This window comes from Pelobates fuscus, chromosome 9, assembly GCF_036172605.1.
Source record: "Pelobates fuscus isolate aPelFus1 chromosome 9, aPelFus1.pri, whole genome shotgun sequence".
In the NCBI taxonomy this organism is placed as follows: domain Eukaryota; kingdom Metazoa; phylum Chordata; class Amphibia; order Anura; family Pelobatidae; genus Pelobates; species Pelobates fuscus.
In genome coordinates, this window is record NC_086325.1 from 80,088,258 (window position 1) to 80,111,283 (window position 23,026).

A 23,026-nucleotide genomic window follows, 5' to 3' on the forward strand; every position below is an offset into this window, starting at 1 on the left:
TTCTAGCTCCTCTAAAAATTATTTTGGGTTTATTCCCTAAATATTCCTGAATACTTTCTTCCTGTTTTAAAACATGCCATTTTTGTTTATTATCCTTTTTCAAAAGCTTGCATTACTTGAATAGCTAAAAATGAAGGGGTTTTGATTTTTTTCTTCTTCCTCCCAATTTACTCTATTTTTGTATTTTAATAAAAGGGATCTTTCTTGTTGTGCATTTTCTTCTAAATGTTTACTGTTATGACCCTTTTTTTTTTCTCCAAACTGCTAGGGTAATTCTGTCCATTTTTAAACAGCTGTTTCAAACTGTTCATTTCACATTCACTTCCTTTTCAATATGCATTTAGCAGAATTTATGTTATTGTTGGAGACTGGTATACCGCTTCTTCTTTCGTCTGTGGTCTGTCTTGATTCTTAATTTAAAACAGCCTGGACCAGTGCACGAAAACAAAAGCTACAGTGGACTAGCCAGAATAAGCTGTGTAAGGTAGGATGCATTAATCTATTTGATCACTTAGCAAATATATTCTCTGTGATATAGTGATTTATAGTGTATTTACTAAACTCCAAGCTGTGGAGTATTAAAATCCAATGGTAAGATTAAGACTACAAATGACAATCTCTGACAATAGTTGTACATTTTCCTTTTTTTTTTTTAAATCAGCTATTTTAGCTTAAATTTTGTAATTAACTTTTTAATGCACTCCAATTTGGAGTTTAAGGAATAAACTAATATACAACGAAATATGTTATAATAAACAAAGTGCACTTCTCATTGGAGGTGATATATTACAATGAAAATATTATGTTATTTGTGTATGAAAGAAGGCAAATTGACTACATACCGTATATACTCGAGTATAAGCCGACCCGAATATAAGCCAAGGCCCCTAATTTTACCCCAAAAAACTGGGAAAACTTATTGACTCGAGTATAAGACTAGGGTGGGTAATGCAGCAGCTACTGGTAAATTTCTAAATAAAATTAGATCCTAAAAAAATTATATTAATTGAATTTTTATTTACAGTGTGTGTATATAATGAATGCAGTGTGTGTGTATGAATGCAGTGTGTGTGTATATGAATGCAGTGTGTGTGTATGAGTGCAGTGTGTGTGTATGAGTGCAGTGTGTCTATGAGTGCAGTGTGTATGAGTGCAGTGTGTGTGTGTATGAGTGCAGTGTGTGTATGAGTGCAGTGTGTGTATGAGTGCAGTGTGTATGTATGAATGCAGTGTGTGTGTATGAGTGCAGTGTGTATATGAGTGCAGTGTGTGTGTGTGAATGCAGTGTGTATGTGTATGAGTGCAGTGTGTGTGTGAGTGCAGTGTGTGTGTATGAATGCAGTGTGTGTGTGTATGAGTGCAGTGTGTATATGAGTGCAGTGTGTGTGAATGCAGTGTGTGTATGAATTCAGTGTGTGTGTGTGTGTGTATGAATGCAGTGTGTATATGAGTGCAGTGTTTATATGAGTGCAGTGTGTGTGTGTATGAGTGCAGTGTGTGTGAATGCAGTGTGTTTATGAATTCAGTGTGTGTGTGTGTATGAATGCAGTGTGTATATGAGTGCAGTGTTTATATGAGTGCAGTGTGTGTGTGTGAATGCAGTGTATGTGTGTATGAGTGCAGTGTGTTTATATGAGTGCAGTGTGTGTGTGTGTGTGAATGCGGTGTGTGTGTATGAGTGCAGTGTGTATATGAGTGCAGTGTGTGTGTGTGTGAATGCAGTGTGTGTGTGTGTATGAGTGCAGTGTGTGTGTGATGCATAGTGTGATGCAGAGCCTTGGTGGGGGATGGGCATTTTTATTATTATCTTTTAATTATAATAATTGTAATTTTTTTTATATTATTATTTTTAATATTTTATTTTATTATTTTGTATTTTTTTTGCGTCCCCCCCCTCCCTGCTTGATACATGGCAGGGAGGGGGGCTCTCACTCTCTGGTGGTCCAGTGGCATTGGCAGTTCAGTGGGGGGAGGGGGGCTGTCAGAGAGCACTTACCTCTCCTGCAGCTCCTGTCAGCTCCCTTCTCCTCCGCGCCGGTCCGTGCAGCTCTTCTGTCAGCTCACACTGTAAGTCTCGCGAGAGCCGCACTATGACCCCACGGCTCTCGCGAGATTTACACTGGGAGCTGACAGAGGTGCTGAACAGACCGGTGCGGAGGACACGGACTCGAGTATAAGCCGAGTTGGGGTTTTTCAGCACAAAAAAATGTGCTGAAAAACTCGGCTTATACTCGAGTATATACAGTATTTTAATTTTAAATAGAAAATTAAAGCTCCTTTAACATAGCTGCAAAAATATATAAGTGTATTCTTTGTGTTAATTATAATTTGGAATATTTGTTGTTAAATTATTAGCAGTACTTTTAAAACAAAGAAATCTGAATTTAAATACAGTTAAGAGAAATTTAAGTTTTATACAGTATCATAGACCCGTGGAATAAAATATTATTTTACATGGTTACGCCTTTCCATATTGTACAGTCCTATTAATAATACTGTGTAAAACATAAAAATCCCTGGATATATGTATAATATAACTAACTGCTGCAATCATCAGACAGGTTTATATGGTGGGCAAAATCACCCCAGTAAAGGTAATTTTACTTCTTTGTTTTTAATATACCTTCTAGATGCTAAGAGGCCAGCATCTTGTGATATATGTGCAAGCCCAGAGATATGAATGGGCCCCTGCAATGTTTCCCATCTATGATGGGGCAGAGGGAGAGACACTATGGGGGAGAAAAAATTGAATCAGAAAGATATTATAGAGGGAAAGCAGAGATACTGCTGGGGAAACAATATGTTGGCATTGGGAACACAGTATGGGGAATTCAATATTGGGGAGGGGGAAGACAATATGGAGGAATAATCTATGGGGGCAGGGAAAGAGAAAGTATGAGGGAACACTACTGGGGGAGACAGAGGTGGCCCTATGCTGTTAGGCACCCTGTGCAAAATATCTTCATAGTGCACCACCCTGGTTATGTCCCTTCACCTATGTATAGTGTGTCTGTATAGGGGTGTTGTGTTTGTATAGATTTCCTAAATTAATAATTATTTTAAAACAAATATTAATTCTCCTTCCCTATTATTACCTAAACCAGTGGTAGTCAACCTTTTTCTACCTACCGCCCACTAATGTATCTTTTTGGTTGAAAAAATGTCCTTACCGCCCACCAGTTTTCCAAGTGCGGAATATTTTTTAGAAAGGAGGGTGTTTAAAAAAAAATAAATGTACGTACATTTATCTTTTTATTTCTACTTAATGCATGTTTATAATGTTTTTAACTTTATAAAGTTTAATGAGAAAACAATAAAGTAAGTTGAAATGACCTTTAGTAGTGATTTATGAGATCCTTGAGGTTGATGCTGCAAGACTAAATATTTGATATCTGGTTCGATTTTCGTAAGGAACAAACAAAGGCCTCCTCTTTCGGTGATATTCAGACGACTTCTCTTTTTGCGCATAAGATGATTTCTCATCTGTGTGTCAGCTCCCCTCCTCTCCCTCCTCAATTCCCCTCCCCACCTTTTTAAAAAAAAATGTTTTAAACTTCCTTATAGCAATGCCCAGTAGGAAGGCTGAGCTAGGTATCCCACTTACTATTACTTACAATAGCCCACTATAACTGACAGGCACACATACATACAGACAGACACACACACACACACACACACACAAGACACACATACAGACACACACACACACACACACACACACACAAGACTCACATACAGACAGACACAGTGGTGTATCCTGGTTTTGTGCTGCCCTCCCCCCGCGCCACCCCCACCCAACCTTTCGCCCCGCCCCGCATTCTAAATACACACACACACACACTCGCTAACAGAAACACACACACACTAACAGACACACTCACACTCACTAACAGACACACACTCACTCACTAGCAGACACAAACTAGCAGACACACACACTCACTGACATACACACACTCACAGGCAAACACACACTAACAGACACACACAGTCACACACTAACAGACACACACACACTAACAGACACACACACTGACACACACTAACAGACACAGACACAAACACTAACAGACACACACACTGACACACACTAACAGACACAGACACACACTAACAGACACAGACACACACACACACACTAACAGACACAGACACAAACACTAACAGACACACACACTGACACACACTAACAGACACAGACACACACTAACAGACACAGACACACTCACTAACAGACACACACTCACTCACTAGCAGACACAAACTAGCAGACACACACACTCACTGACATACACACACTCACAGGCAAACACACACTAACAGACACACACAGTCACACACTAACAGACACACACACACTAACAGACACACACACTGACACACACTAACAGACACAGACACAAACACTAACAGACACACACACTGACACACACTAACAGACACAGACACACACTAACAGACACAGACACACACACACACACTAACAGACACAGACACAAACACTAACAGACACACACACTGACACACACTAACAGACACAGACACACACTAACAGACACAGACACACACTCACCCACCCACATTAACACATTTTTTTTAAATTTATTTTTAACACTTTTTTTTTTATTTTTTTTAACACTTTTTTTTATTTATTTTTAACACATTTTTAAAAAAAAAAATTTAACACTTTTTTTTAAATTTATTTGTAACACATTTTTTTTAAAATTTATTTTTAACACATTTTTTTTTATTTAACACCCCCCCCCCAGCCTCCTTACCTTTGGGAATGCTGGGGAGGGGGGTGTCTCTTCCTCCCTGGTGGTCCAGTGGCTGCTGGGCGATCGGGCGGCACTGCCTGGCAGGCGGGCGGCCGGCCGGCCGGCGAGGGAGCACTTCCCCTGAGCTGTCTGCTCAGCTCCCTCGCGCGCATCAGAGTGAGGCTGGGAGCCGGAATATGACGTCATATTCCGGCTCCGCCTCCCAGCCTCACTCTGCGGCTGGCGAGGGAGCTGAGCAGACAGCTCAGGGGAAGTGCTCCCTCGCCGGCCGGCCGCCCGCCCGCCAGGCAGTGCCGCCCGATCGCCCAGCAGCCCGCCGGCATGTCTGTTAGCCGCAAGGCTAACAAGACATTTGCCTTGGGCATTTGGGGGCGGCTTTTTTTGCCGCCCCCTGGAAAATGCCGCCCAAGGCAAATGCCTTGTTTGCCTTGCGGCTAATACGCCCCTGGACAGACAGGCACACACATACATACAGACAGGCACACATACAGACACACACACACAACACATACATACAGACAGGCACACATACATACAGACACACACAGACATGCATACAGACACACACATACAAAGACACACACATAAGACATACATACAAACACACATGCCCACATACAGACAGACACAAGACACACATACATACGACACACCTACATACAAAGATACATACACACACAACACATACATACACACATATATACAGACAGACACACACACAAGACACATACAAATACACACACATACATACAAAGACACAAGACACACATACATATGACACACATACATACAAAGACACATACACACACAACACATACATACAAAGACAAGACACACATACACACATATATATATACAGACAGAAACACACACACACAAGACACATACATAAGACACACATACAGACACATACATACAGACACACACAAGACATACATACAAAGACACATACACAAATAAACACACACATTATATTTAAGTCACCCTCCTGTTTCCTACCTTTAAGGTGCAGGAGGGTGACTTTCAGGTCCAGTGGTGGCTCAGGTGGATGGGAGTCAGAGTTCCCACTCTGACTCCCTCCTCCTCCTTCCTCCCGCGCGGTCTGTGTGTTAGCTGGGAGGAGTGACGTGCAGTCACTTCCTCCCAGCGTGTGATGTAATAACAGGGGGCCCAGTCGCGCTGTTAAAGCGCCCAGTGCTGACCGGGCCCCCTTACAATCCACATCCATCGGGTGGCCCTGACAGCATGGGCCACCCAATGGAACCCTCCATATGCGGCCCGGGCTGGGGCCGCAAGTGGTGATGGCAGTACCCGGTCGCAGGGGTACCGCTGGCTTGCACCCGCCCGCAAAATTAGGAAATCCCTACCACCCACCTGGAATCCTGAAAGGCCCACTAGTGGGCGGTAGGGACCAGGTTGACGACCCATGACCTAAACTGTGTTACTGTGTACCGTTTTATCACAGACCTCTAGATGTTTATTTAATTCAGATAGAAAATATGCATGTAGGCCCATGTGTGAATGCAGGTGTATATTTTTGCAGAGTTGCATGCACACAGTCCCACAGTCAGATGCACACAGTTATACATATATACTGTCAAATACAGCAACATGCACATAGTCACAGCCACAGTTACAGGCACTGGCTGGAGAGAGGAGCAGGGCACTGCAATACCTGGATCTAGTAGTTGGGACAGCAGTGACCTAGGGATAAGATGCAAACTAACCCTAGACAATAAAAAGTTTATGTTTTCCCCAGTGACACTGATCTCTAAATAAAAATTGCTCCCTAAATCTAACCCGAATTTTAACCCTAAATGTCACATGTCCTGTTTAGTAAATTCACTAAATATAATCAGAGTGTAAAACTAGCTTTACTTACCTTCCACGACCTCACTGAGTTGGAGTTCCCATGCTCCCAGCCTCCATCAGATATCCCTACCCATCAGGAGTGCTAGCACACGTGCAGGGCAGGGAACAGCTGATCTGTGTCACTGGATGTGATCATAGGCGTGCGCAGCCTATTGTATACGGGTGTGCACCCTAAAGCACAAACACACGCCGCGTATATATATATATATATATTTATATATATATATATATATATATATATATATACACACACACACATATATACTGCACTGTGTGTGTGTGCAGGCGCTGTGTGTGCGTGTGCAGGCGCTGTGTGTGTGTGCAGGCACTGAGGGTGTGTGTAAAGGCACTGTGTTTGTGTGTAGGCGCTGTGTGTGTGTGTGTAAGGGTGCTGTATGTGTGTGGGTGATGTTAGTGTGTGTGTGTGTATGTAAGGGTTCTGTGTGTGTAAGGGTGCTGTTAGTGTGTGTGTGTGAGGGTGCTGTGTGTGTAAGGGTGCTGTTAGTGTGTGCTGTGTATGTGTAAGGGTGCTGTTAGTGTGAGGGTGTGGTTAGTGTGTGTGTGTGGGTGCTGTGTGTGTAAGGGTGATGTATGTGTGTGTGTGCTGTTTGTGTGTAATGTGTGGGGTGGGCCGTTTAGTTAATATCCCCCCTCCCTTCTTACCTTATGTAGGGAGGGGGGACGTGCTGCTGCCATCCCTGGTGGTGCAGTGGAGAGTGACCTCTAGCCCCACAGGGGGCTAGGATTCACTCTCGCGAGATCTGAGCGTTGCCATGGTAACCGCAGCAACGCTCCGACCTCGATAGAGGAACCCGACGGAGCTGCTGGCAAGAGCTCCCTGGGTCCTCTCCTGCCTCCCTCCCTGCTTGTGTTTAGGTGAGGGAGATCTTTGATCTCCCTCACCGGCCCACGGAGGGAGGCACATAGCGCGTGCTGGGGGGATTCGGCACCTCGTGCACGACTATGAATGTGACATTGGATAGGGAAATCCGATGAGTATGGAAATTTGACAGAACACTGACCCTGGGGGGAGACACTATAGCGGGAAAGGAAGAGGGCGGATATAGAGAAGAAAAAGAAAAGGGGGCATGGAGAGTCACAAGGAAGGGGAACATGGGAATAAAGTACCTGATGTTACTCCCAAATGTGATGAAAGAATATTAAACAAAAATAGTAATTTATTAATTTATGTATGGACTGATTTCAAATGTTAGTATTACATAGTATATTTTCCATACATATCATCAGCAAGAATAGTCCAGTGCTCTGGTCTTTAATTAGGCATGGCGACATAAAGTCACATTGAAAATTTTACAGTTATTCCATGCCAATAAAGCATTTTTTATTTTAATATATTTTCATCTGAGTACCAGTCTTATATGGAAAATGTCTGTGTGTAAGAATGTCTCTGTGCCAAACTACATGAATGTCTATGCATGTCTGTCACGGTGCTTAAGGGCATCTGTTTGTGTGTCTTTGTTTGTGCATGAGTGTGTCTCTATGTATTTTAGCATGTATTCCAGGGCCTTTGCAAATGGACAACAACTTCAGGTCAGCTTCAGAGTTATATTTTTTACCTGTATGCAGCACTAGCAGTAGCAATCATAAAACTGATCTGCAACGGAGAACTAGTGCATGCTCTCTTGAGTTTGCACAGTTACACTTTGCAACACAAGTGTTCAGAGATTAGATTTAGTTTCCAGTCCTCTTTACTGTGTGAAACTGTCTGGATATGGGTAGGCTTCCCTTGCAGTTATGAACTGTATGTGGTTTCATTAGCTTACGCTCCAAAAGCTTAAAATGGCACACATGGCTTTAAAAAACTGACCTACCCTGATCTCTAGACATTCTGTCCATGGTACATAGAATATGATTTGCCACCTACCTTATTTTGACATTAATATTCAGGTATATTAGTTAAATCATTTTTGTGAATCATCTGACTTACCTTTGCTCTGTGGGGGTCACCTTTGGTCCTCTTTGGATGAAAGCAATACTTATCTACTAAGATCATGCACACTTTGAAGGTCTGAAACCATCCCAGAGTGCATTTTTAGATGACTTGTGCTTGCTCATAATTAAAGGATTCACAAATGATCACAAGCTCTTCACAGCATGTTTTTTGGGGTTAGATAAGAAGTGAAACTGGGTCAGATAAGCTGTGATACTGATCAAACAGGACTAAATGGTAAGCCAGAAGATGCAGTCAAAAATATTTTTCTTATATGCATGTATTACAAAATAATGAACACAGAGGCTGTAATGTGTGCAATATTTAATAATGAATTGTACTAAGACCTTTTTTTTTTTTACTTATCACACTTTAAATGGGCTATATTCTTGCCTTTTATTGAATAGTCATCTAACATATGTTCTCCAAGCTGGCAATTTCACCTAGCATTGTGCAAATTGGTTGCAATGTCAGTGCAACTCAAGTGGATTCAAACAGCCATTATAAAAAGCATTGTATCTGGATATATTGCTCTAACATGTTTTGCAAAGGTTTAATCAAACTGATACAGTCCTATGATTTCTTCCTGAGTTAATAATTTATGAAGCTTAATGTTGCACTCATTTTGATAAAGGTGAAATTTAGTTGTAGTCTGAAATTCAGAACCTTATCTCAAAAAAAAAAAAAAAAAAAGTAGAGGTGTTAATTAACTAGTATACATTGATATTTTTCTTTGTGATCTAAATTTGGATAACTTGTGTGTCTGACTCAATGAGAAATGTGTTGATGTTTTGAATAAATTTTTCTAATGTTGAGACATATGTATTAAAGTAATAAACTGCAGAACTGGCATGTAATAGGCATCCACTTTGTTGGTATTAAGTGACATTGGTTTGTATGATGGTGAAGTCTCTCGACTCTATATTGAACATACTTATTATGAACTGCAATTTCACCGAATTTTGGCTGATAATGTGATCATCTAAATTCCCAATTTCTGAACCACCATACAGACTAATCATGCATCAAACTACTCACAAAATGGGCAAGCATGTTCATTTTGATTCATGATTCAAAGTTCTATTCCTGGCACCAGAGCAAAGGGTGATGGAATGAAGAAAAATCAGATTTTTTAGATGGGGCAAATACACAGTTTAGTTTGGCATGGCTCAGAGACCAGAGACCTTGCTCCTTGTTTCCTGCTCCCTGTATCTTGCTTTCTCCTGAAGGCCTTGTTCCCTGTGTCCCGATTGTTATCCCATGGAGTTCTTGCTCCCTGTATCCTACTTGCTAGCCTTTTTCATGTGTGACAATGGTTGTTATGGTTAGTGCTGTGTCTACTTCTAGCCACTGCCACTTTTGTCTGTTGTTCAGTAAAAAGTAAAAAATATGGCAACTAAATGTCTTCCCAAGCTACTGTGTCACAGTGGCACTCACACCAATAGCTTTGTAGACTCTACATGAACCTTCTGTGTGTGACTAAAGTTCAATTTACAGAGCAGGAGATAAAAACGTGTAAAGCAAGTTAACATCAAACAAAAAATAAACAAACACAAACAAACCTTTTTCTATTCCATCCCTTTCTTTTCTGGCACAATTAATGGCACTACAAGTCGCAAATGAAAAAGGGCTTGTGCCATTTGGTTTCCCCAAGATTCTGACACATGGCAGTTTGGAACTGTTAATTTCAGATTATCATCTGACCAGAATAAGTTTAGCTAAATTGCAGTTTTGCCAGAAACAATTTCCCAAGTTTATTGTGCATCATGCGGACCAGCAGTTTTCAAGCTAGTCCTCGTGCTCCAGCAACATTACATGATTTATGTAGTTTCTCTTTCCTGTATCAATGGACATGCTGACAAAACGTGGACTGTTGCTGGATCATGTGGACAGTATAATTGATACAGGCATACTCACTAAATTTTATTTTATAAGTACAAACTTACAAAATAAGTCACAAAATACCAAATTTAATTCTAGTAATCACCAAGCTAATTTAAACTTGTGCTCATTTTCACACTTTTTATTCTTAAATAGATAATGAACCCAATAGGCTTTTTAACTACTTGTCCACTAGCTGCTAGTACTGCCACTGGGAAAATGTTGAAACATTTATCTACAACTTGTAGCAGTCAAAATTAAATTGCCAAATCCAATATTTTCAATGCTAAGTATATATATATCGAGTTTTAAAATGTTTCTATATTCTGTATTCAAACTGATATCTATGAGTATCTATGATATCTTTAAGCCTTTAAAGGTGGTGACATAATCAATTCTAAATGATATAAGACCCATCGGAAGCTGATCAACTGCCGATAAACAAGGTTGGCTGAAATACAATCGAGAAACATGACTTTTCGTCATGGAACAATCCACAGACGATTAACCCCTTAAGAACACATGACGTGTGACATGTCATGATTCCCTTTTATTCCAGAAGTTTGGTCCTTAAGGGGTTAATGTGTCTTAGTTTAGGGTCACATATTATTTAAAACTTCACATTTGAACATACACAGGTTTGGAAATTTCCATTGCTCCCCGCCACCCCACCCCACCGCTTGCGATGAGTAAGAAAAGTATAACGGACAAGTAAAAATATAGCCTGTTGACTTTTAGAGCAGTGGGTTGGCTAATATATTTTAGTCATAGCTGTTAAACCTCAACAGTAGTATATATAATAATTTTTAAAATTGATTTCCATACAAAATAGAATATTCTATCACCATGTCTACTTACTGTCAGGGTAGTGGTTAAAATAACCAAGTTTAGTTTTGTAACATACCACCTACTCACTAATTGTTTATTGACACATGGACAATAACTAAAGGAAAATATATTTAAAATTGGTTTACAACAGTTCTTAATTTAAATGTATAGCTTCTCATTATTCATTGTAACCCACAATTCACTATAATTCCTCATAATTCATCCATTGGTCACTTGGTAAAATATTTTCTTCAAACTTGTTTGATATTTTCTGGAAACTTATTTTGCTATATATGGGAATGGCATTAGAAAACGCTAGAACTACAAATCTATTCTAGAAATGTATGTAATAATATTTATTTAATTTATTAAATAGCATGGGGAATAAATTATTCAGAACACACAGCATTCTAAATCCAGCCTATTATAAAACAGCAAAGTAACACGTTAACATGCAAATACTGTATGAAAACCCACAAAAAGTGAAAGCTGAATGCCTTGCCTTTGTTTTGTGGTTCAAAAAACTAGATCACAGAGCTAAGGAGGAGCAAATATAGACAGAAACAGTGGAAAAGATAGAATTACTGTGATGACTTAATTAAAGGGACACTCCAGGCACCCAGACCACTTCTGCTCATTGGAGTGGTCTGGGTGCCAACTCCCACTACTCCTAACCTTGCAAGTGTAATTATTGCAGTTTTTTTATAAACTGCAATAATTACCTTGCAGGGTTAAGTCCACCTCTAGTGGCTGTCTAGTAGACAGCCACTAGAGGTCACTTCCTGGTTTGTAGCAAGGATTTTCCTTGCTAGAGCGTCGCTGGACGTCCTCACGCTGTGTGAGGACCTCCAGCGTCGCTCAAATCCCCATAGGAAAGCATTGGAATTAGTTTTCAATGCTTTCCTATGGGGAGCACTAATGCGCATGCGCGGCATTGCCGCGCATGCGCATTAGGTCTCCTCGGCCGGTGGGCGGGATCAGTCTCGCCCACCGGCCGACGGAATCACAGGGAGGAGCGACGCGGAGGAGGAGGCAGCGATGAGGGACATCACCGCTGCCTCAGGTAAGTGCCTGAAGGGGTTTTCACCCCTTCAGTAACTGGGGATTGGTGGGTGGGAGGGAGAGGGACCCTTCAGGATTATTTTCCTGGCACTGGAGTTTCCCTTTAAAACCCAACACGCAGAACTTAACTTAACAAAACAAAATATAACTAGAATACTAAAGCGTATTAGGGGACCTTAGAATAGCTGGTTTTAATGTTAATAAATAGAATAGTAAAGGATAGGCCAAGATCAGTGTTAACGGAACTATAACAGACCATCAGCCATATTTGATGTAAAATCTTGACATAAGCATCCATATTGTTTGAATTTAAATTTAGCTAAAAAGAAGAATTAGCAAACAATGGTTTGAAAAACAAGAATGTTTTCAAATATAGCTCGGCTCCATCCGGCTACTGTAACCCCTTAAGGACGTAGTCAATTATACACGTTCTGATCAAAACAAAACGTAAACAAAACCTGGAATTTGCTCTGTATGTTTGTTCAACCATAATTTACCTCATTCATATTACCGTATATACTCGAATATAAGTCGACCCGAATACAAGTCAGGGCCCCTAATTTTACCCCCAAAAACAGGGAAAACATATTGACTCGAGATTAAGACTAGGGTGGGAAATGCAGCAGCTACTGGTAAATTTCTAAATAAAATTAGATCCCAATAAAATTATATTAATTGAATATTTATTCACAGTGTGTGTATATAATGAATGCAGAGTGTTTGTGTAGTGTGTGTGTGTATATAATTAATGCAATGTGTGTGTATAGAATGCAGTGTGTGTATATGAATGCAGTGTGTGTATATAATGCAGTGTGTGTGTATAGAAGGCAGTGTGTGTGTATGAATGCAGTGTATGTGTGTATGAATGCAGCGTGTGTGTGTATGAATGCAGTGTGTGTATGTGATGCAGAGTATGTAACCTTGGTGGGGGTGGGCATTTGTATTATTTATTTTTTTATTATTATTATTTTTTTATATTAACATTTTCATTTTATTATAATATTATTATTTTTTAAAATATTATTAATATTTTTTATTTTAATATTATTAAATTTATTATATTATTATTTACATTTTTATGTTATTTATTTTCATTCCCCCTCCCTGCTTGTTAGCTGACCAGGGAGGGGGACTCTCATTCCCTGGTGTTCCAGTGGATGGGCTGTGTAGGAGGGGGGGTGGCAGAGAGCTGTAACTTACCTTTCCTGCAGCTCCTGTCAGCTCCCTTCTCTCTCCTCCGGTCCGTGCAGCTCCCCTGTCAGCTCCCTCTGCAAATCTCGCGGTGTGAGTGCCGCGCGGAGCGTTGCCACGGTAATCCGTGGCAATGCTCTGACCTCGCGGCTCTCGCAAGACTTGAAGAGGGAGCTGACAGGGGAGCTGCACGGACCGGAGGAGAGAGAAGGGAGCTGACAGGAGCTGCAGGAAAGGTAAGTTACAGCTCTCTGCCAGCCCCCAACAGGACCGCCGGGCTTGTAATGAGCACGGCGGTCCTGGTCTGTATTATGGCAATGTAAGTTGCCATAATACAGACATTGATTCGAGTATAAGTCGAGTTGGGTTTTTTCAGCACAAAAAATGTGCTGAAAAACTCGACTTATACTCGAGTATATACTGTAAGTGCACCCACACTTATTATATATCATTTTGTTCAAGAGACACTGAGCTTTCATTTCATTCCATATAAAATATTTATATTTGAAACATAATTTAATATGATTAAGATGTAACCCCTTTGTGACCAGACCGTTTTTCAATCTTCTTACCGTTAAGGAACAGGGCTCTTTTTACATTTTTGCTGTGTTTGTGTTTAGCAGTAATTTTCCTCTAACTCATTTACTGTACTCACACATATTATATACTGTTTTTCTCGTCATTAAATGGTCTTTCTAAAGATACCATTATTTTCATCACATCATTTACTATAAATTTTGTTTATAAAATATGATAAAAAAATTGAAAAAAACACACTTTTCCGAACATTGACCCCCAAAATCTGTTACGCATCTACAACCGCCAAAAACCACCCGTGCTAAATCGTTTCTAAATTTTGTCCTGAGTTTAGAAATGCCCAATGTTAACATGTTCTTTTTTTGTAAAGTTATAGGGCTATAAGTACAAGTAGCACTTTGCTATTTCCAAATCATTTTTTCCCAAAATTAAAGCAAGTTACATTCTGATATCTGTCAGAAATCCCTGAATAACCCTACACATGCATATATATATTTTTAAAAGAAGACAACCTAAGGTATTAAACTTGACTCTTTTCATGCAACCATTTTTCCACCAATCTATACCAAATTGAAACAAAAAAAAATGGTAATTTTTTTGACACACATAGCAATTTAAGAATACATGTACGGAGAACTTTAAGGGTTACTGCCAAAGGACACCCCAATATATATTCAGGAACATCTCCCAAGTACAGTGATACCCCCCATGTATAGGTGTGTCAGGTTCTCTGGAGGCTAAAAGCAACAGCACTCATGCAGCAAAAAAAACTCCTCCTCAGAGGAAAACAAAAATGACAGTTAAAAACAGACAGTGTTTGAAAATATGACAGTTATTGGAAGTTGCAGAACTGTGCCAGTACCATTTAAAGGGCCAGAACAGTCTTTTAAAACACCAATAAGTCCAAATGGTATTTCTAACTGGCAAAATCTCCCAGTGACCATAGTCATATGGCAAGAGGCTGGTAATTAGTCCTCTCCAGGCACAATTGGCGAAAGGGCACTTCGTCACACATCTTCCCATTGGGGGGGAGACTAACCAGGTACCTGACCTTCTGCCAGTCAGTACCTGAGTTAGTCGAGTAGTTCACCCACAACAAACAGTTAACAGAGTAGCCCACCCACAATATACAATTACTGCCCCTCTCCATGTCTTCCTCCCTTAATTCTATTATATTACATTTACTGCCCCTCTCCATGTCTTCCTCCATTAATTCCATTATAATACATTTACTGCCCCTCTCCATGTCTATGTATTACACACTGTATCTCTGTATTACACACTGTATCCCTGTATTACACTCAGTGTCTCTGTATTACACACAGTATCTCTATATTACACACATTATCCCTGTATTACACTCAATATCTCTGTATTACACACTGTATCCCTGTATTACACACTGTATCCTTGTATTACACTCAGTATCTCTGTATTATATTGGAAACAAAGGCGGATGTGAGCTCCCCCAAGTCGTTGCCCAAGATCACATCAGCTGGCAAATCCTGCATAATCCCCACCTCCACATTCCCATACCCCACTCCCCAATCCAAATGTACCTTGGCAGTGGGGACTTTGTAAATTGCTCCCCCTGCCACTCGTACGGCCACACAGTCCCCAGTGAGATTTTTCTTTGGAACCAGATGATTCCGGACCAGAGTCAAGGTGCAACCAGAGTCACGTAATCCTTGTATACTCTTTCCCTCCATGTGTACCACCTGGCGGTACCCCTGTCGGTTGTCTGAGGCGGCTTGTATGGGGTTCACTTCGTGCAGGGTTCCATGGGGTTCTTCTTGGTAACAGTGTACCGCAGCTCGGTTATGGGGTGGTGGCCCCTGGTTATGCAAGGTTGGTCGGTTCCTGTTCCGTCGGCAATCTCTTTTAATATGTCCTTGCTGGTTGCAGGTATAGCAGCGGGTTGGCGATCGTGTATTGTACCTGGGAGGGTACGAGTTGTTGCTTACCCCTGGTCATGGATGGGCCAAAGTGGTCACTGCTGGAAGAGGGGCGGTAGATCCATAAGCGAACCGGTGTTGCCTGTTGTCTGTGACTTGTACCGACATCACATTGTGTAGTATCCCCAGGGGCTCTTCGGTCTGATTAAAAAGTATCTCCTGGGTTGCTGGCTCCGCTTGGTAGTGGTGGGCGGCTGCTCTTGGTGCTTGATTCTGCCGTACCTGGCTCCATCCTTGGCGGCTCCGGTTCTGGGTACACTCTCTCGCCATGTGGCCCCATTGTTTGCATGTGTGACAGCGGATAGAAGAACGGTTGTTGTACCTGAGTGGCGGTTGGTAGTTTCCCCCTCCTGGACAAGGTGATGATGTGGTGGCGGTAGCTGGAAGCGGTGCGGTGGTCCCGGGAATGGGACGTGACTGTGTCCGTTGTGCCCTCCTGGCATCTTGGTACTCGTCTGCCAGTTGTGCTGCTTCGGTTAAGGTACGTGGTTTCCGGTCCCTTAACCAATTCTGCAGGTCTGGGTTTAGTCCTTGAAAGAACTGTTCTAATAACAGCAGTTGCAGCATGTCTTCCACGGTAGTGGCTCAAGCTGCTTGTATCCATCCCTTGGCAGCCCTGGTCAGACGGTGTGCCCACTCCGTGTGTGAATCTCGGACCTGTTTGCGCAATTCCCGAAACTGTTGACGGTACGCCTCTGGGGTGATGGCATACCTGGTCAGGATGGCCTGCTTCACTTTCTGGTGGTCCCTGCTGTCCTCATCTGGCATGGTGCGGTAGGCCTCGGCTGCCCGGCCTGATAACTTGCCCGCCAGCAGGGGTACCTGGTCGGCCGCGCTGATGTCATGCAATTGACATAACCTCTCGAAGTCTTGCAAGTATCCATCAATGTCCTCTGTGTCCACATAATTTTTGAATGCGTGGTAGGGAATTTTGGGCTTTCCCTGGACAATGTTGAGCGGTGTTGGAGACCCCTCTCTGGATCTCTGGGTGGCTTGCTGCTTGGCCATTAAATACTCGTGCACGTCGGCCATTATCCGTTCCACTGTTTCTGTAGGGGGCGTCCCTGGGAAAAATGCCAGCCGGCTCTTGAGCTCTTTTTCAAACTCTGTCTGTGTATTCTCCATTGGAGGTGCTGCAGCAGCCGCTGCTCTGTCTCCCTCCATGAGTTCAGCAACGAGAATGGCTTTGGCTTTGTTACTGGCAATGATTCCCCTTGCTTCTAATAGCTCCTTTAATGTAGCTCGTTTCAAGCGTGTATAATCCGTCCCCATTCACCATCTGTTCGGGTAAATTCACATACCCTTGAATTCCAGTTCTCATGTGAATTGGGGTTTCCACAAATTGCTGTTCCTTTCTCTTTATTCGTGCCAAATCTGCCAAATGACGTCCTGCTGTGCGGTTCGAATCCCGTCGCTTGCCACCAATTGTAGCGGACCCGCTGGCACTCCGACCGAGTACCTCCGCCAATCGATGCTCCAAGTGCTTGCCGAGGACTCCAACAGACACCATCAGCACTGCAGACTTATCCCATCCCCCAAGCATGAGCCCAGGCTTCAAGAAAGGGTCAAGCAGGTCTGTTTAATGAGCACACAAAAGCAACAGCACTCATGCAGCAAAAAAAACTCCTCCTCAGAGGAAAACAAAAATGACAGTTAAAAACAGACAGTGTTTGAAAATATGACAGTTATTGGAAGTTGCAGAACTGTGCCAGTACCATTTAAAGGGCCAGAACAGTCTTTTAAAACACCAATAAGTCCAAATGGTATTTCTAACTGGCAAAATCTCCCAGTGACCATAGTCATATGGCAAGAGGCTGGTCATTAGTCCTCTCCAGGCACAAGTGGCGAAGGGCACTTTGTCACACTGTCTTCTTAGCTGTTAACCTCCAGAAACACTCAATAATCTTGTTTTTAGTCACGTACAAGTATATTAGTAATGTAGTAATATTAGTAAATAACCATAAGAATATGTATTATTGTAATCCTACTATATCCAGAAGTTTTCGTATTGGCTTCATCTGTAATAGGCATCATCTAATAAGGTAAATATTTAGCAACTTCTAGCTGCATGCAACAAATTCACTCCAGATGTCCAGGGAACAGAGAAAAGGGGGGTTATATGCAAGCAATAATAATTTAAACACATTCAGGGAACAATATTAGTAGCATAATGGTCTATGGAATATATAAGCAGTGTCAGTAAAAATATGGATGACAATGTATCGTTGGACCTCTTAAATGAAGCCTTTTGTATTAATTCTATTCTATGCTGTGTTTATTTGCAGTTCCCATGCTGGCTGTATAGGCCAAACAAACATACTGAGTAGAAGGTCATATGCTGAGGACCTACCAGTAGCAGATTTCAACAAGTTTGCAATATTTAAAGCTGCAAATGCAATTTCACATTTCAGATTGGCTTATGGATGCAATAGCACAGTTGTTCTCCAATTTCATGGTCATAAATTGTTGAGAGCTAACCAACAGCTATCCAGGTGGGACCTAATGGTAGCATTCAGCTCCACATGACCACTGGACTATGGTCTTTATGTTAAAGGGACATCTACTGAATATGTAGTCTGCCTTACTACTCTAATAAAACCTTGTATCATCTAGATATCCTCAACCTAGTGGGTTTATGCAGGACATGCATTTGAAAGAGCTTGAAAGTGTAAAGGTACTCTAAGCCATAGCCCCCTGCCATAATCTACAACCATAATCTTCTGCATCACCAGCTTCTCTGCCACAATATTCTACAAAATTACTAGAACTTGCTGCTCTACTCCTACAACACCACAAATGACCACAACTGCATGTGTAACACTCCAACCATTAACTCTATTTGCATCTGTATAAATGCAAAACGCACAAGTACATTGTCTTAAGGCATTGTGGACTGGAATTATACTTTTAGAACACCTGACAGAACAGAAAATGGAAAAGAACTGGAAAAGATCATATAACGCACTAACATACTAATAAGTATCAGATAAAATATAAAAATAATTGGTCAATGAAAGCTTTTTCAATAAACAACAATGAAATCAGTTGCATGAGTCTGTTTTTACTACTAATTAATGATAATAGTGGCATTACAAGCAAGTTTTATTGGGAGTAGACTTGGCGATTGATTTGAAAGCAAATTGCAATTCGTCTGAATTCGATATGATGTTCCAAAATTCCGAGCTGCTATGTGGCAGCATCTCAGGGAAACTGACTTCGCAAGCCCGAACATGCTCACAAGCTCATTTTCATTTGTTTGAAATATGTTTTTTTGGGGGGGGGGGGGAGGTGAAGAGGCAAGCAGCAGCTTAGTTTGCCATGATGGATGTGTGGGATAGATCTCCAAAAAGGGAGAAGCAATAAAACAATTATACTTCCAAGAAAAGTTTTTCCAGACACTTTGCAGTAAAAAAACTTTAAGCTGGATGTGAAGGACCGCCTGGCACCCCGACTGCATACCTCCGTCAAGCTCGCTTCCTAGCTCTCCTCTGGGACACAGAAGTGCTTCAGCCCCTAGCTGCCGGAGCTTGGCCAGGGTCTCTCCATTGCTTCCCGCCCTGGAACAGGGTCCTGGGTACAGCTTCCAGTGATTAAACTCTCCTGCACAGAGTATAGCTGATCCACCCAAACACTATCCCAGAGTGAGTGAAGGGTGTAAAGGAACTGGTTTATTATGGCCAAGTTACCTGTTTTTATACACAGCCCCCAGCATGGGGTCTCCATTCAATACAAGACAAGCCCCTCCCATAAATCTCTGTGCCTGGGAGATAACTACGTTAAAGAACGGTAAGATAATTATCTCCCAGGAACAGAGAGGCAAGCACAAAAAAAATATAAAACATAAAAATACCCCAAAATATCATAAAAATGTCTACACTGGAAAAAATTATAAACGCAACACTTTTGTTTTTGCCCCCATTTTTCATGAGATGAACTCAAAGATCTAAGACTTTTTCTCACTCACCTCTCCCTTCAAAGTTGTTTCTAATATTTTGAAAGTATTGTAAAATCAGGTGGTGAATCAGAAAGTAATTCTAATTAAATTATTCTAATTAAATTTCTCCTGCAGCTGCTTCTGCCCCATTTTTCAAATGTCTTTCATTGTAGTAGTATCACCTTGCCTTACTGCTTGTTTCCTCCACAGATGAGATTGGGAGAAGCTCATAGGTTGCTGTTTTTTTCCCCGCACTTAAGGACCACCATACAGACTGGATTTATGGCACTACAGACTGGATTTATGAGAACGCTTCGTTATTCTCAGGGTGGAAGGGTAGAGTTGGTTGTCAACTGCCCACTCACATATTCCTTTCATTTCGGAGGCATATTTTAGCATTATTAACAGCTCAAGCCATGGGTGTCTTTGAGGGAGATTGCAACAAGCAGAATATATCATGGTTAGGTGCTTTTTATAAGTGACCTTTTGGAGAAGAAAGTTTAAGTAAAGTACAAATTAGAGATCTAAGGAAGTTGATGGCAGCCCAAACAGGTACCTATTTTAAAAGTGTTACATTAAAGACATTGTACACCATTTTCAAAGATCATGTGACATGAAGTTGCTATGTAACTCGTGATAGGATGTACCTGGACTTGTTTCTCCTCTTGTGAGAACCTATACTCACTCCATTTTATGTAAAGAATTGGCTGCTTTAGACCCTTTCATCATGTCCATCATTAAGACTGCAGCCTGTTTATTAAACAAAGTTTCTACAGAAATTCTCAGTTTAAGCTATGTACGTGCTTAGTTGCTAACCCTATTTGTGGTCAATAAATATACATTTTGTTAGTAAGATGTGTTAATATGGTTTGATAATAAAATGTACATTTTCATTGAGTGTTCTTGCACTGCTTGCTTGAGTCTAACGGTGTCTGCTACCACAGCAGACACCGTTATTATTATTAGCATTTATATAGTGCCAACATATTCTACAGTCCTTTTCATTTATAGAAAAAAAAGGGGTTTTTTTTAGAAATAAAGAAGGCCCTTTCAGGGCGTAGTTAAATAAATTATACTGCATCACATTTTGGACTTTTAAAAAACAAAAAACAAAAAAACAAACAAACCCTAACTAATTGGAACAGACTTTTGGAATCTGCATCGCCGACGCCTCGGATTTGCAGTCCCGAGCACTTGGCAGGCAGCTTGTTCCCATGGACAAGTAGATATTTTAAAAATTCTACACCCCTGTTTACTAACTAGTGTTAGTAAAGGTGCCAGTAACTCCATCAACGGGAATCGTGTCTTGTCGACATGGCTGACGCATCTCACACTGTCAATAGATTTTAGTCAAACATGTTTGCTGTCTTGATTACTTTCCATGTTGGATTTATTTACAGATTGATAATGATTTAGAGTAAGGGTGGGCCAAATGCAGATCCCCAAATGTTGTAGAAATTCAACTGTCATGATGCTTTGCCAGATTTTGGAATGTCAGAGTATCATGGAACCTGCAGCTCTACAATATCTGAAGATATACTTTTTGCCCACCCCTAATTTAGAGTCATGAAACAATTCTTTTTCTTAACAAGGCAACATTAATAATAGTTAACATTTTTGTTCTTTTTGCTTTTATTAGGACAAAAATATGTAGTGTCTTCCGGACGTTGGTGTCAGTTTTACCCATAGATAACATAACAAAATAGGTAAACATAACATTACATGCGTTTACAGTTATTAAAATGAGATTAACCAAAGCAGTGTAAAAAATACATCATTGCACTTCCCTAGTTTCATTATCAATCATCCTGAGATGAACGTCAGTAGACTACAGATCAGAATATTGTTTGATCTTCCATGTACTGTTTTAAGATGTCATGCAAATAAATCTAACATTCTCCAACAACATGAACTTACAGCATACTTTTAAAAAAAAAATAAAAAAAAAAAATCTTTCACTTCTATTTATAACCATAATGGAAAAAGAAATCTATGTATGTCACATTTTGACTGCAAAATTCTGCCTCAGATGTGTTCAGCATTTACATCCTTCTGTTGTGGGGCCTACTGGGGGAGGGAGGAGCTGTTACTTATGTGAAATGTAATTCCTGTCTGGGTTTTTCATTGTATGTTCTTATAAAAGAACACTTTAGGTTGATCTAACTTTGCTTTACCTCTCCACCTTACTCAGAACTTTTGCTTTTTATCTGTCACTGTCAGATTGTATTTCCCCCTTTGCGTGATGGAGAATGTGTCGGTTTACCATGGAAAAATCAGCCGCGAAACGGGGGAGAAGCTCTTGTGTGAAGTTGGTAAAGATGGAAGCTACTTACTACGAGACAGTGAGACAGTACCGGGCATGTACTGTCTCTGTGTTCTGTAAGTATTGTGAGCACTTGCTTTAATAGGGATGCTTAGAAAAAGAAACGTATTCTACATGATAGTAAGACTTTTCAAATGCCCTGAAAAGTGTGAAATTAAGTCCCCATGACAAGCCTCCTGCTTAAAATAACATTGCGACAGATGATGGTGAAAATGTAAGACAAACTATTTTAATTTGCATATTTTTATACACATTATTTATCAAGATTATTTAGCTTGTATATCTTGTATTTCATGTTGATGGACTTGAATTGCTTGTAGAATGTGACTATTTTTACAGGCAGTCATATTTGTTTTTATAAATAGGGTTAGTATTATTATACGATTGGACAGATTATCAACAGCAGAGGTAGTCAGTCTTTGGCACTCAAGATGTAATGGACTACATCTCCCCTGGTGCTTTGCCTGATCTAGCAGCAATCAGTTGCAATATTTTTTAAAGAAAATATTTCAATCTTTAAAAACCAAAACGAAGACAAAATAAAAACCTGTAAACAGTTAAAAAAAAAAAGTTACATATGTCTTGGCCTACCTATTTTTACTTCTGCAAAATTACTTTTTTATCTCTGTATTAGTCTGTATTAGTAATCCTCAGACATTTCTAATACCACAAACCCTATCTTGTTTTTGAAAAATATATTTAACCTAAAAAAAA

At 40.7% G+C, this 23,026-nt stretch overlaps 1 protein-coding gene across 2 annotated transcripts in view; it reads left to right on the forward strand.

Annotated features, from left to right (window-relative positions):
- Positions 1-371: 371 nt before the first annotated feature.
- SH2D1A (SH2 domain containing 1A) overlaps positions 372-23,026 on the forward strand; it is a 65,686-nt gene continuing 43,031 nt past the window's right edge. Inside the window, exons 1-2 of one of the 2 annotated variants that reach the window (XM_063432112.1) lie at positions 372-484; positions 22,210-22,368. In XM_063432112.1, the coding sequence (XP_063288182.1) occupies positions 22,232-22,368 (137 nt within the window). In that variant the 5' untranslated portion in view covers positions 372-484; positions 22,210-22,231. Of the gene's footprint in view, positions 485-22,032; positions 22,091-22,209; positions 22,369-23,026 lie in introns of those variants that run through there. The other variant, XM_063432111.1, reaches the window with a different exon arrangement.